Raw genomic sequence first — 15900 nt, 5'->3', positions numbered from 1 at the left:
CATGAACAAAGTCAAGTTACCATCGATCTTCATGAACAAACTCAAGGCACCAATGATCTTTGTGAATCAAGCTAAATCACCATTAATCTCCATAAGTCAAGTAAAGCCCAGGTAAACTTCATGAGTCAAATCAAGTCACCGTTGGTCTTCATGAGCAAAGTCAAGTCGCCACCAGTCTTTGTGAACTAAATCAAGTCACATTTGATCTTTATGAGCCCAGTCAGATCACCACGGATCTTCCAGAGCCTCGTCACTTCTCAGCAGATCTTCCAGAATTTCATCACATCTCAGCAGATCTTCCACAGCTTCATCGTACCACAACAGATCATCCAAAGCCTTGTCATGTCTCAGCAGAACTTCCAGAGCCTCGTCACGTCTCAGCTGAACTTCCAGAGTCTTGTCACGTCTCAGCTGAACTTCCAGAGCCTTCTCACATCTCAGCCAGAACTTTCAGAGCCTCATCACATCCTGTCTGTTGCACCCAGACTGTTACTGCTGTGGAACCTCCAGAGGTGGTGGCAACTGCTGCAGAACCTTCAGAGGTGTCAGTAGTATCCATCCATGAAGTCATTGTCTGTCCTGTCATGGCCACGGAGCCCATCCATGAACTAATGTTAGTTAATGTTAGATATATTTTTTATGTGCTGCATCGTTACTCGTTACAATTATAAAAATGTTACGAATCATTCCATAACAAACCCACATTACCACTGCCAGAACTGTAGATGGCAGGTTTGATGAAGCTGGCACATCATTGAGCGAATCAAGCGAGACTGCACGTGCTGACTGAACTGCGGTGAAGAGAGAGATGAACACCGAGCCGAGCCAGATAATGACTCGTTAGCGAGTCAAGAACCGGTTGCATCAGTTCTCGGATCACCATTAGTTCTTTCTGTCAGTTCGATTCAATAAACCGGTTGAAGAAAACAGTTCACCGGTTCTTTTGCGCTCAACGTAATGGCGTCATTGGCGTTGACTGCAAGCCTTCGGTTTACCTGGGCTCATAACAATAACATTAGCACAGAATCAGTTCAGAATCAATCACCAAAAGAATCAGCTCAGTTCAGACGCTCTGTGTGTCGGTTTGCTTCACGCTGAATCACATGTGCGCAGTATCATCAGCTCCTCGGTCCTTGAATCGGACGCATCCGACTGAAACGGTTCTTGACTCGTGAACGAGTCAGTCTGTTGTTCGCTATCTGGCTCGGCTCGGTGTTCATCTTCAGTTCTCTCTTCACATCAGTTCAGTCAGTGTACTGTTTGAGTACATGAATTACTCCGGGATATTGGTTTGTTTGAACTCAGAGGGAGTGTCAGGCATATTAAACAAGTTAACAGCTTAAAGGGGGGGTGAAATGCTCATTTTCACTCAATATCCTGTTAATCTTGAGTACATATAGAGTAGTACTGCATCCTTCATAAATCCAAAAAGTCTTTAGTTTTATTATATTCATAAGAGAAAGTCTGTACCGATTTTTCCCGGAAAAACAAGACCGGCTGGAGGCATGACGTGTGGGCGGAGCTAAAGAATCACGAGCGCGAATAGGCTTTTGCATTGAGAGCATGTGGAAGCTGTGACATTACCCAGAGCTGTTGAAAAACATATTAAAGGCTCTGACATTACCGTGAGGGAAAACCCATCATCCAAAACAAACCATGGCTTACAGTCAGATTCAGCCGTTTATTTATGATCCAGAATCAGATCCAGAGGCTGAAACTGAACGAAAGCAGCAGCAGCAACGACTCGCTCCGAGCGGGGCTCGAACCCGGGTCTCTGGCATGGGAGGGGACGCACTAACAAGGAGGCAGAGATATTTGAAGCAGGTTTACTCACCGCCTGCGGTTCCAACACACGATTGTGACCCTTTTTCCTTGGGATTGCATCATCCTTAAGAAATAAACAATACGCAAATCCGACGTCAAACTGGGCCTTGTGAACAAGCATCTTCGAAATGCAGGGAACAAACAAAAACACTTGCACAACTCCGTTGATGCTCTGTAAAAATAAACTCCATCCACTGGTCCCTTAATGCTGTTTTTTTTTTTTTTTGTAATCTGTGCAGGGTTGTCTTGCCCTGGCAACCAAAAACACACTTCTTTTGTGACTTTTCGCGACGCTCTCGCTCTGATCATTGAAATGTCTGTGCTGCTCAGCCTCGCTATACGGGAGCGCGCGCTCTTCCGGCAGAAGTGCCTTAGGACCCATATAAGGAAATTCCGCTCCATCTAACGTCACACAGAGCCATACTCGAAAAAAACTTTCCGAAACTTGTGACAAACCGGAAGGAGTATTTTGGGAACAAAAATACTCCTTCAAACGTACAACTTAATATTTGAAACTTTGTCCATGTTTAGCATGGGAATCCAACTCTTTAACAGTGTAAAAAACTCAGTATGCATGAAATAGCATTTCACCCCCCCTTTAAGTCATTTGTGGATTAATGCGTACTGGAGACGCGAACCGTTTAAAACGATTCAGTTCGATTTGGTGAACTGTTTCAAAAAGATCCGGTTACATCGAATGATTCGTTCGCGAACCGGATATCACAAACTGCTTTGTTTTGAACTGTCTTACAACAGACACAGAAGAGAAGACAATCCTGAATAAAGTCGTAGTTTTTGCTATTTTTGGACCAAAATGTATTTTCAATGCTTCAAAAATTATAACTGACCCTCTGATGTCCCATGGACTACTTTGATGATGTTTTTCTTACCTTTCTGGACATGGACAGTAGACCGTTCGCACAGTTTCAATGGAGGGACTGAGAGCTCTCGGACTAAATCTAAAAAATCTTAAACTGTGTTCCAAAAATAAACGGAGGTCTCACGGTTTTGAAACAACATGAGGGTAAGTTATTAATGACATAATTAATAACTAATAATACAAAAAGTTACAGCCAAAGGAATTGTGATTGTCCTTTAGGTTAATCATTAGAAATAATAAAAACAATATGTTCAAACTTTTGACTACTTTATTTAATAACTACATAACACAATACTTGAGTAGTAAATTTTAAAATAGACTACTTGCAATACTTAAGTACAAAAAATGTTGAATACTTTAGTACTTCTACTTAAGTATGGTGCTTAAAGAGCACTTCAACTTCTACTCAAGTCACTTTTTTGATAGAGCACTTGTACTTTTACTCAAGTATGGTTCTCTAGTACTTTATACATCTCTGGCTCTGACATACCTGACACCATTCTGGATTACTGCCTGTCTGACCATTTTCATTTGTTCTTTTTAGTGTATGCATAATTTAACTATTTAAAAGCTACATGCTAATGTTTTGATGTAATGAGTTGTGAACATAAAAATTTTGTTAATGTATAATATTGTAAAAAAATTGTAATCTAATTTTTTAGTTGCGTCATTTTTACTTAATGTTTTCTAGCATGTAAATAAAAAAGTCAAGTCTCTCTCACTCACACATTATTCTTTCATATTCAAGCCTGCAGATTAAAACAGTATGTAATGCTGTATGTATTAGTATTAGTAATGTGATATGTGTGAGAAATAAAATGAAAGGAACATAACAACAGTAAGTGATTAACAGAGAGATATAGATGTTGTCTAAACATCAACAAGACTTGCAAGTGATATTTTAAGATAAAGAGCTGAATGTAACAGGCAGAATTACTGAACTGGTGCATAATTACAGAACTGGCATCTACGCAGCCCCTAATTGGTCAATTATGTTGTTTGCCATCTCTCCCTGGTGAGGGAAATTGTTTATTTAATGGACTGACCCCCCTCCTCCTTCTTACTTTGCTTCTCTTTCCTCTCCTTGGACATCACATGTGACATACCCTCCCTCATCTCCTGGACTCTTCTAAAGACTTTTATTAAGCCTCAGCACATGGGCATGAAACAACTTAAACTGCATGATGGATAATTTTTTTGCAGTAGGACAAAAGCAAGTCAGTGAGCAGTGACCAGATTCTGAGTGGAGTGTTTGCTTTACTTGCTGCCTCAGAGAGTGGAAAAGCCATATTGCAAATATAATTTCCATTGTAATGGCAGAACCTGGGCAGGCAGAGATCAGTATGGAAGAACTGGCATTAGACATTGAAACTTCAGAACGGCACAGATCACTGCCTGCACAACCTCGTCAGGTAGGATATCTATTGGCATGTAGCTCTTAATCTCATGAAATGACAGTATGTTGTCCAGGTGCCTGCTATGAAATATTGACTGCTTAAGATTTGCCAAACATTCTTGTTACATTTATAAAGCGTGACTGTTGACTGTTGACTGTTTTTTTTTTCCTACATGACCCTAAAGACAGGTAACCTATGATTATAGATTATATTATAACGTTTCAAGGTAGTGAAATGTACATTTATTGGGATCCAGTAGAATGTGTGTTAGAACAAACACAAATGTAAGAATATGATAGGTTATTGCTCTAAAACTGTTGGGAAAAATGGCTTAATGTTATCAAGAGTGCTTGCATAGCTTTTTTTCCCCTCTGGCTATATCGCATATCCAGTGGTATTACCTTCAATCATATGTCTCATACATGTCTGTTAGTTTAAGAAGTCACAATGGGTGAATTTTGTAGGAACACACTGTCCTTATTTTTCTTCTTTTTGTGCTATATATACATATATATGTCAATATCTTTCCATCTGAGAGCATCTACATTCTCTCGCTCTCCTTTATGCCTCTAAAGTGCACCTTTGAACAAAGCTTTAAACAAAGAGCACCAATAAGATTGAGGTTCTTTACATCCCTTGTGTAGGCCTGATACTATTCTGTATTTATAGTGCTCAGAGCATCCATACATTTCAGAACTGCAGGGCTGTAACAGGGTCAGTGCTGCAGTCAGACCTGTGGTACTAAGTGAGTGATTTATGTGTTTGTAATCAGTTTTTTCCCCTTATCGTAAAATGATAATAGAAAATATATATTAAATAAAAACATAAATAATAAATTAAATGCATTTAAGTTACTCAGATATCTCAATTTTTGTTCATGTCCCAATCAGTATGAACCTGAAGTGATGTGAATGAATGACTGAATGATGACCTATGAGTGCACGGTTTTAGCACTGGTAGTACCTTTGTATTTTTGGTCATAGATTGGAGGCTGATACAAATAGAATGTCCTACATACATCCACGTATTGAGATCGAATGATGAAATGTCAGCCACAGTACTTTGTGGTGGTGGTGAAACTGAGCATTAGTTACCACCAGAGTTAAGCAAGGCTGTCATTGCATTTGTAGAAGAATCATGTGTAGATTCTGTTCGTTGGTTTTACTCTCAGAGAAACTTCTTCTACGGGCCATCACCCACCAAAATGCTATAAATTCAGCAATCCATGCTAATAATGTTAGACTTCCAAATATATTTTTTTACCTCTTTTTTACCTGTTTTACCTCTTTTATCTCAACAGCATTCTCTCCTTAAAAGTCAATATTGACATTAAAATATAACAGACTGTGAAAAGGGTCTTTGAAAATCTTGACCTGTAGGCCAAAACTAAATTATTGGTCTACAAAGCTATAATGTCTTAAGTCCATATGCTCCCAGTGGTCTTGTCAGGATACTCTGCAGGTCTTGTGGAAACAATGTTAAAGGCGCAATATGTAATTTTTCTGCTTTAAAAATAGCAGAAATCACTATATCTATGTTATATATATTTTTTAGTTGTGTACTTACATCATCCCGACAGTTTCCACGAACTTTCAAATCCGGAGAAAATTATAGTTTAATTAGAATACACGGCACGTTTCTTTATTTCCGTTTTGTCGCCCGTCTATGGCGTCATATAAACTTTGACCCCTCTAGTTTATCTAACTTCCTGCGAAACCGCCAAATACAAAGGTGAACAAAAGACGAGAAGAAAAAGAAAAAATATTAGCCTTGATTGAGACTATTAATTTTATATTTATATTCGTATTTAAACCTCAATCAATAACTTAGTTATGGATCATGATTATGCTTTGCCTGCACGTTCTGTGAAGCGCAAACGCACGGGTGAAATAAATGACCCGAGATGGTTTTGGGACAAGAGAAGCTACAAGACACAGGTAAATATTGGAGTTGCATTTCCAAGATAGAGAGACAAGCTGAAACTACAGAGAGATGCCAAACTCGCTTGCATTCTGATAAACAGGTATGCATCCATTCAGCTAACTGTATCTATCCGTATTTTTTGTGAAACGATATGATGTCTTGTGTAAAACGCAGACGGACTAGCTCTCATGTAAATCTACATTTGTTCTATATCTAGCTGAATAAAGTAGCTTCAAATGCAGTTCTCTAACTTGTTCGATATCATAGTATAACGTAATTATAATTATTAACGAAAGGCGGTCGTGTTTTTTAACATATATTACTACTAGCTACATGGAATATTGATTTGATAGGGGCTCATAATTCATATAGACGGTTTCTGGGCGCACGGTCGTGTATATCGGTATGGCTGCGGTGCCTTCTACAAACGCAGTTAAAGTCAAGGTGATGAGTAGACTGAAGTTGGGCTCAGGTGTTTGTGCTGCGGGGTGTGTTTCCCATACATTTATTTATTTTTGGAGACTTGCCACAATTTTAAAACTGATCTTTTTTCAAAAAGGCTTCATTGAATAAACATGAGTAACGTTACTTACTGCACATTTCATAATAATAATTCCTTACATTTATATGTTTAAATATCAAAGCGAGGAACAGGTGTTTTTATATCGTTGTATTTCTGAAGGAAGACTTGCATGTTATATGCCTGATAGCAGCGTATGAGCGTACCAGCTCTGCTTCGTTTACAGCTGTTACTGGAGAAACCTCTATTTCTCGCGCTTTATGTCTATGCTTTAAAACATCTCCTGTTGGCAAATAATGAATTTGCATTTTCATTAGGTCCGCCTGATCCACGCAGCAAACATTGTTTGTTATCAAAAAATATCTACTCTAGAGGGACTTTGCTGTTGTTATTGATTCTATTTGGAAGTCTACCGGAAGTTAAGTTAGGTCCACAAAAGCGCTCATGCGCAGTAACGTTTGTTTATGTTGTTGCCCTTGAAACCGTCTCTCAGTTCGAAAAGACGTGATTGTCAAAATACTAAGTTAGAATCAGTGAGGAATGATAGGGAGCGACAGAGCGTGTGTTCCAATGAACAACAACTCCCATGAGCCTTACGCTCTTTCCCGACGTCATCAAAGTACGTCTTATGTTATTATTTTGATTGAGTGACCCCTGGTGGCCAAAAATTCCATACTGCGCATTTAATGGGTCTCTATGCCCAAGAATGAATGTAAATTTAATACACATTTTATCTTAAATGTCTAAAGCCCAGCACTCTTTCTCCTTCGCCTTATCTTCTTTTTTCATATCATTTCATCCCTTTATGAAATCCTCCCTTATACACCAACTCTGCTTAATATTTTATGGTTATATACTGTAGACATTATTGAATGCACTCATTCAATCCCACAATGCATCTCAATACCACAGTGTTCCAAAGGGATCTGTCTTGTGCTTTTTAGAATTTATATGCTTCCTCTAGGCCAAGTTATTAAGAAATATGGTTAAGAGTAGGGCTGTGTGATATGGACAAAAAAAAAAAAAACCTGTCACGATTTTTTTATAAATTTTGCAATTTCGATTTTTATCAAGATTTTGACATTCAGCAGAATTTGAAACATATTTCCAAAAGAAAACCAATGAGAGCTTTATCAAAAAGTTGTAACATGTCTCTAGAACAGACTTGAGTCAAAATAATCACAAAGTAAAGATAAGATAAGATAAGATAGGCAAAACATAATAAAAAAATTAAATAAAACCCGTGTTCAGGGATGTTTTTTTTTTTTTTTTTTGCCATGCATTGGTCATAAAGCTCACTGTAAGCGGTGCCTCAGGTGTTATATGTTTTGCCCAATATATTTATTGCCCAAGGTTCACACGTACTCTGTCTGCAGTGCGAATACAGTAAGTCGTGTACACGGTTCAGAAGCAGCAACGTGAGCATTACTGTAATGCGAAAGCACATTTAAATAATGCACGATCGTAAATCTATCCGCTCGCACGCAGATTTCCTTTGCTCTGCTAACAAAACCAGATGCGCGTGCTCAGATCATAGACTGTATAAGGCTCAGATACTACTGCTGCCTTACAAAGTGTCTCCTCTTGCTCAACCTGTGTCCTGTGCACTCACAACTCTCTCTGCTCATTCGCAAGATATTAAATATTTTCGCACCTTTCTATTTATAACCTTTTCTCTTCTCATCTTTTACCGTGTGCAGTATGAACATTCTGTTCCATTAACATGGGCTATAAAAAAAAAAAAAGGCTTCGCATCACAGACAGGTTAAGCATATGCCCAGTCCTGATTGGTTCAGATAACATACTGCAGGAGGTCGGGGCTGCGGAAAATCATGCTATAAAGCGATTTAGAAATCGCGCACACTCATCACAATTTTATTTCAATTTATCCCACAGCCCTAGTTAAGAGTATCACTTTTTTTTTTCTGTACTGTACTCTGTTATGTACTCTTTTATTCTATTACTCACCTACTGTATGTATTTTACAAATCTTTAAGTGAAGTCCTTGTGATCGGTTCAGGCTTATCTGTTTATTGCCTTACTTGACAGTAATTCAATTCAAGTTTATTTGTATAGCGCTTTTTACAATACAAATCGTTACAATGCAACTTTACAGAAAATTACGTTTCTACAATATCTAGTAGTAGCTTATAAGTGATGACTGTCAGTTTGTATACGTATGTTACCACCCTTCTTTAGCTCTTAACAATCTAGGGATTGAGAAGGGGAACATTAAACCAGTTCGGGCACCATTCAACAATATCACTGAATGAAATGAGAAAACAGAGAGACACGAGAAATCACATGAAGTTAATTTAATAAATGTAAAATAACCATTTTACATCAAGAAAATCAATATTTAAACAAAGATAATTTTTAGGAACTGAGGAGGACAAAGGGGAAACCTGGATGGTGCCAAATAAAATAACAATCAAAAAGGAAACTAACTAAACCATTTCCATCTACTCCTAAACTAAAAACAAGAGATCAAAAAAAAGTATTCAACATCCGTGACGTTGTAACTAAACTACTCTAACTAATCAAACCAAAAATACAGAGGGTGGCACAAATCCCTAAACTAGTGTGCATAGACAAAATTAAATCTGAATGTGTGCAAATGTATGTCACGTAACAATGCTTACCTAAACCCCTTTTCTCCTTCCAAATTAACCCAGCTTTGAAGAGTTATTTAAAACTTTCAAAGCTCACACATAAGGAGTTAAATCACAACAGGCAATATTCACATGACAAACTCACTTAACAAAAGGCACAGCACAAACAAAAATTAAAGCAAAAAGTCTGCACTGGCAGTAGCATCTCCCTTAAGTAGCGCTTCTCCAGGTGTCAAGCGTCGGGATGATTAGGATCACACCATCAAAGGCACACCCAATCAACTCGTCACAGATGATTTACAGGCCAAACAGCCAATCAGCAACGGCCTGTTAGTGACAGTAAAAGAGAGGCAAAAAGACACAGAAAAGAGAAACAAAACACACAGAAATGCTAAGCGTCCCTAAGGACGTAACAACGTATGACAGAATTTTTCTGAGAAAATTAATACAAGAGGTAGTCAGCCAGACGATGAACATTATTAACAGCAATTATTATATGACTCAGTCACACTTGTAGCATTATTTGTTAGTTCTGTTTGTTGATTCAGGGTTAGCATCATCTGGGGTCCTCTGAGGGGTCAGTATTATCTCTTCTCAGGTGTTCTGGATCCAGACTGGAGCTTGTGTAAATTCTAGTTACCATGGGATGTAAATCCCATGGCAAAACATAGAAACAAATGGAGACAACATTAGCATAGCTGCTGTTCCAACAAAGTAAAATTAATTAGTTTAGCCCAAGCTAAAAAATAAGAATGCGCATTTGATCAGATGCAACTACACTCACAATTTAAGAGATCCATTATTCGAATGCTTGGCAAAAGAGATGTGTTTTACAGTAATACACAGTGGTATATTAGCTTTGGCAAGACAGAAGCAGTTCCTTGGCCATCATTTCTGTTACATGCAATTGTGGAAATTGTATTTTAGGCAAATGTACCTGAGGTCCACAGGGCCAAAAAAATGTAATAATTGAAGGAAGATTCACATCTGCACATTCACATTGCTCTTATCTGTCACGTCCTATTGGTTACCCCTCCTCATGCACCAATGATGCTAAACTGTACCTGTAGCTTTCTCTATTTTTGTTTTATTATGTGATAGAAAGTCTAAGGCCTTCTCAAGCCGAAGGGCAAACTCATCTACAGGGCTTGGAAACGAAAATAAAATTCAATTTGTTCACTCCGAGCAGAATCGATATTTTAAAGTTTCTGTTTCTGCGTTCCTCAGATTTATTACCGTTCCGAAACCGGTTTGGGTGGAAAAAAATCCCGGTTACTAACGTTATTTTTTAAAAACAATATTATGTGTCTATAATTTGCCTAATAATATTGTAACGCTCGTCGTTTCTATATGCAGGCTTTACAGTTCTTACCGTGCACTAGCTCGTTGGCTTTGTTGGAAGGAGGACACCAACAGGGAGCCCGGCAGATCATGACACTTGATTTATCAAACATGAAGAGGTGAACATTAAGAATTAGCCACATCTGATTACACAGTGTGTGTCATCTTTCTCTCTCGCGACTTTTCTCTCCCGTGATTCTAATCGCGGGTCTCTGTTCTCGCGATATTACCTTTATATCTTATTTAAAGTTATAGAACATTAATTTTAACCTTAAATTTCACTCCCTACAATAATAGTAATGTAATAATAATGAAGTACAGCGTTTTATTTACTCAAAAAGAAAAAGAAAAAATAGAAATATCTTCTAGATTTTGGCCAAATGTAGGCTACTAAAAAAAATAAAGACATCAGAGTTTTTTTTAAGATATTTACAAATATTTGCTGCATTGTAAAAAATAAAAGAAACACAAGGATTAAAGATTGTGTTTTGAAAGTGAAAAAATAAAAAACTACAGTTGCAGCATTGCATTTTATTAGCCCTATTACTTTACGAAATAATGAAGGCTAAAAGGCCTGTAGTCTAAAGCAAAATGTTTACAAACATTATAATAACAGCTATTAGTTTCTCTCCAAAACAAAACTTTAGGCTATAAAAATGTCAATCTAAAAACAAATTAATTTAAGCTGAAGCTGACACCTGCATCTCTCATCTGGCATGAATCCAAATGTTTCCATGTTCCCGATGTATCTGGATGCTAAAATATTATTTATTATATAGTGTTTGTACTTTTATCTACATAAAACATCATCTTTCAAATCGGCTTTATCAGCACAGTGAGGCACGGTCACGCTGAACGCAACGTTGTACAACGGAGCATACTAACTTTTTATTTGTTTCTTTAACACTATTTTATTTTGATAATGTACAGGGCATTAATAAAGCAAAATGATGTTGTGTCAGCGCGATGGGCATACCAAAGCTGATTAGTTATATAGAAGCAAGACATTATTCAAAACTGTCAGCTTTTGCAAAATAAGTAAAACTGTAAAGCTTTTGCAAAATAAAGAAAACTTCTCTCTGCAGTTTGGTTTATGAACCATAATTTAGCACACTTTTTCTTTCATTTCGTTAATCTGTCAGTATGATTTAAGTGAAATATATTTAGTGTATATGCCTATATTCCTCTTTATGTAAGCCTATAGGGGTTCGATTTTCAGTTTTCTCCATTCACAGAAGGCTGCAGGTGTGTGATCTATTGAATTAATCTCACATATCCTCAGATAAACTCTAAGGGCGGTTCATTGCCATTGAGACTTGCCTATGATGAGTTCACAGCTGAGCCAGTTGGCTGAGCGGACATTTCACTCGCTGGCTTCAGCGTCACATATGCATATACCGTACTGCAGGAATTCATGATTCATTGACAGCAAATTTCAAATATTAAATGGAACGATAAAATTACGTTATTAACCGGTTAATGGCCATTTCAAATTTTCGATTCTGTTCGGAACTATACAATTTTATTTAGTTTCTGTTTCTGGTTCTGTTCCTTTCAAAATTTCGTTTGTGTCTGGTCTATTATGTATCAAACTAAGATTGCTGTAAAGACACAAAGCACTGCCATCAAGTTAGAATTTTTAAACATTCGCTAACTAAAAAATAAATCATTTCTAATCAATTACTTTATAACCGCAAACTGTTGCAGTGCAACAGTCCTCAACGAAGCAGTCCCTCCTAATTTTACTTTCATGTGTGTCTGCAGGACTGTTATGGGAGGTGGAGGTGAAGCTGCTCTATTTAAAGATGTCTGTCAATGAAAGCAAGTGTCATTTGGTCAGTACTGGTCTTTTGAATATCTAGGGATTGTGCTGAAAGGTGCTCCACATTCTGTTTATTATTATTTACAGGCCTCCAAAATACTCTCCAGCCTATGTTGAAGAGGTTACAGAAATGCTATCAACGATTTCCTAAAGTTTGACTGTTTTGCTGTTGCAGGGGATTTTAATTATTCACATAAATAATGCAGAAAACAACACTACAAAAGAAATGATAACAGTTTTAAACACTTTGGACCTGATTCAGCATGTGCATGGGCCCACACACAAAGGTGGACACATTCTAGATCTAATCATCAGTAGGGGTCTAAACATTTCATCCATTGTTATTAAGGACATAGCACTATTTGATCACTTCTGTATTTTCTTTGATATGTTGATCTCTGCTACCACTGAATGTATTTCTGTCTCTATCAGAAGGAGATGCATTAACGAGAACACTAGTGTGCTGTTTATGGAGGCTATATCTTTAGCACAAAGCATTTCTGCAGACTCTGTTGATATTCTCCTTGATTCCTTTAACTCAAAAGTTAAGAATGTTATTGATGCTATTGCTCCAATAATAGTCGCTAAGAAAATTAGCAGACAAAAATCAGTTTGGGGAAGATCAACAGCAGTTCAGACTATGAAAAGACAATGCAGAAAAAGCCGAGCGGATGTGGTGGAAGACAAAACTTGAAATTCACTATTAGCATCTATAAAGACAGCCTTCATGCTTTTAATGTGAAACTAGCCACAGCTAGACAGAATTTCTTCTCAGACCTTATAAACAGTAACTTAAATAACACTCATACTCTTTTGCCACTGTTGAGAGACTGACAAAGCCCCCAAGTCTGATTCCCAGTAATATCCCAGACAGCAAATAAAGTGAGTTTGCTTCATTCTTTTTTGAGAACATATTCAATATCAGGAAGGCGATTAGCGCATCCTCAAGTAATGCAGAAGTCAGACAGATTCAGCCGCAATATCAAAAAGAGACTATGTCTATTTTTGAAGCAATTACTAGCAAAATTTTGGAAGATATTGTGCAGCACCTAAAATCATCAACCTGCTATCTTGACACACTTCCCACATCTTTTTTTCAAAAGTGTGCTTAACTGTTTAGAAGCAGATGTCTTAGAAGTGGTGAACGCCTCACTTCTTTCTGGGACATTTCCAAACTCTCTGAAAACTGCAGTTAAGCCCATACTTAGTTCAGGTCATACTTAGAGGGTGGGAGAGGTTATTATGTGAGTATAGGGGAGCATAGGTTTAAGTGGACGTCCATTACATGTGGAGTCCCACAAGGCTCAATTCTTGCACAGCTCTTGTTTAGCCTGTATATGCTCCCACTAAGTCAAATAATGAGAAAGAACCAAATTGCCTATCACAGCTATGCTGATGATACCCAGATTTACCTAGCCTTATCTCCAATTGACTGCAGCCCCATTGACTCCCTCTGCCAATGTATTGATGAAATTAATAGTTGGATGTGCCATAACTTTCTTCAGTTAAACAAGGAAAAAAAAATATTCATTGCATTTGGAAACAAAGATGAAGTTTTCAAGGTGACTGCATACCTTGACTCTTGGGGTCTAACAGCTAAAACTCAAGTCAGGAATATTGGTGTGATTCTGGAGACAGACCTTAGTTTCAGTAGTCATGTCAAAGCAGTAACTAAATCAGCATACTATCATCTAGAAACATTGCAAGAATTAGATGTTTTGTTTCCAGTCAAGACTTGGAGAAATTTGTTCATGCCTTTATCACCAGCAGGGTGGACTATTGTAATGGTCTCCTCACCGGCCTTTACAAGAAGACCATTAGACAGCTGTAGCTACTCCAGAACGCTGCTGCCAGAATTCTGACTAGAACCAGAAAATCTGAACATATCACACCAGTCCTCGGGTCCTTATACTGACTTCCACTTACATTTAGCATTGATTTGAAAGTACTTTTACTTGTGTATAAATCACTCAATGACCTAGGACTGAAATATATTGCAGATATGCTCACTGAATATAAACCTAACAGACCACTATTTTTAATCAGTTAGAAATTCCAAGGGTTCACACAAAACAAGTGGAGTCGGAATATGACGGAATAAATTACTGCTCATATACAGCATTCACGTTGAATAAGAGTGAATGATTTGTCAGGTACCTCTTTTTCTCAGAATTTGAAAAATCTTCGCGATCGACTTAAAATGCTTCCAAGATCGACTTGTCGGTGCTAAAACATTAGTCACATTTAAATCTAGACTCAAAACACATCTGTTTAGCTGTGCATTTATTGAATGAGCACTGTGCAATGTCCGAAGTGATTGCACTGTATTTTACGTATTTGCTGTGTTTTATGTCAAATCATTTAGTAATTTTTTTTATCAATTCCAACGTTTTTAAATTGCTTGTTTATTTTTGTGATTTTTTTACTTCATGATTATTTTACTTTCTTTTAAAGCACTTTGAATTACCATTGTGTACGAAATGTGCTATATAAATAAACCTGCCTTTCCTTGCCTTGCCTAAACTGAGCACTAGACTACAGTCTAATCTCTCTCTATTTCTTCATGCCCTCATCCCTCTTTCTTTCCAGGATGATAACTGGGGTGAGACTACAACAGCTGTCACTGGCACCTCAGAACACTCTCTGTCTCAGGAGGACATTGTTTGTATCAGCAAAGACCTCGACGACAGCGTGGGCCTAGACTGCAAACATTATCTAAATGTGGCTCTGTCTGTCATCCTGGGACTCGTGGTTCTTCTGACTCCACTTGCCTTCCTTATCCTGCCTCACCTCCTCTGGCCTGATAGACTGAGAGCCTGTGGAACGGCCTGTGAAGGTCTCTTCATATCTGTGGCATTTAAACTGCTGATTTTGTTGTTGGCAGTGTGGGCTCTATTCTTCAGGCCACCCAGGGCTGGTTTACCAAGAATCTTCATCTTTCAAGCCTTATTAGCCACATTGGTGCTACTGTTTGTGCTTTCCTATTGGTTGTTTTATGGAGTACGCATCCTGGACTCACAGGTGAGGCTGAAGTGTGCATACTTCTTCCAAAAATGAAAATTCTGTAATCATAATTGTAAAATGGTTAGTTCCATTCCTCTGTTCTGATTGGTCATCAGCTGTGTTTTATTCACGATACAGCACAGTTATGACAGCTTCTGAGTATGGTAGATTGCACTGTAGTTATTTGTTTTCTGTTTATTACACTGTAGTTATTCGTTTTCTGTTTCAGATATGATTCTGTTTGTCCATCAGTTTACAAGAATTTTAAACTCTGCTGTACCGTGAATCGGTCTCTTTTAAAAATAAAAGAATGAAAACAGATGTTTTCTCATGCTGAGAGATAAGCAGATGTTTGTGTGTGAGAAAAATTTTCACGATACAGCACGGCCTCTCGTATATGATTGCTTACATATAATCATCCTTCAAAAAAATAAGTACAATATTTAGAAAAATGTTTTAAATGCTGTTGTGTCCATGCAAAGTCAGTGGGGTCCAAAACAACATTTTATGGACAAAAAACATCTTTTAAAAAATCTTTTTCCACATGCACACAGGTTTGGAATAAATTATGACAAAAT

At 37.6% G+C, this 15900-nt stretch overlaps 1 protein-coding gene across 2 annotated transcripts in view; it reads left to right on the top strand.

Annotated features, from left to right (window-relative positions):
- Nucleotides 1-15900, top strand: part of LOC113105570 (vang-like protein 1) — a 48381-nt gene that overhangs the window by 11362 nt on the left and 21119 nt on the right. Inside the window, exons 1-2 of one of the 2 annotated variants that reach the window (XM_026266723.1) lie at nucleotides 3448-4116; nucleotides 14909-15340. In XM_026266723.1, coding sequence (XP_026122508.1) covers nucleotides 4018-4116; nucleotides 14909-15340 — 531 coding nt within the window. In that variant the 5' untranslated portion in view covers nucleotides 3448-4017. Of the gene's footprint in view, nucleotides 1-3447; nucleotides 4117-14908; nucleotides 15341-15900 lie in introns of those variants that run through there. The other variant, XM_026266714.1, reaches the window with a different exon arrangement.

Source organism: Carassius auratus, chromosome 1 (assembly GCF_003368295.1).
Source record: "Carassius auratus strain Wakin chromosome 1, ASM336829v1, whole genome shotgun sequence".
NCBI classification, from domain to species: Eukaryota; Metazoa; Chordata; class Actinopteri; order Cypriniformes; family Cyprinidae; genus Carassius; species Carassius auratus.
Note: the sequence above shows the minus strand (reverse complement) of the source record. Positions and strands in the feature narration are given on the sequence as shown.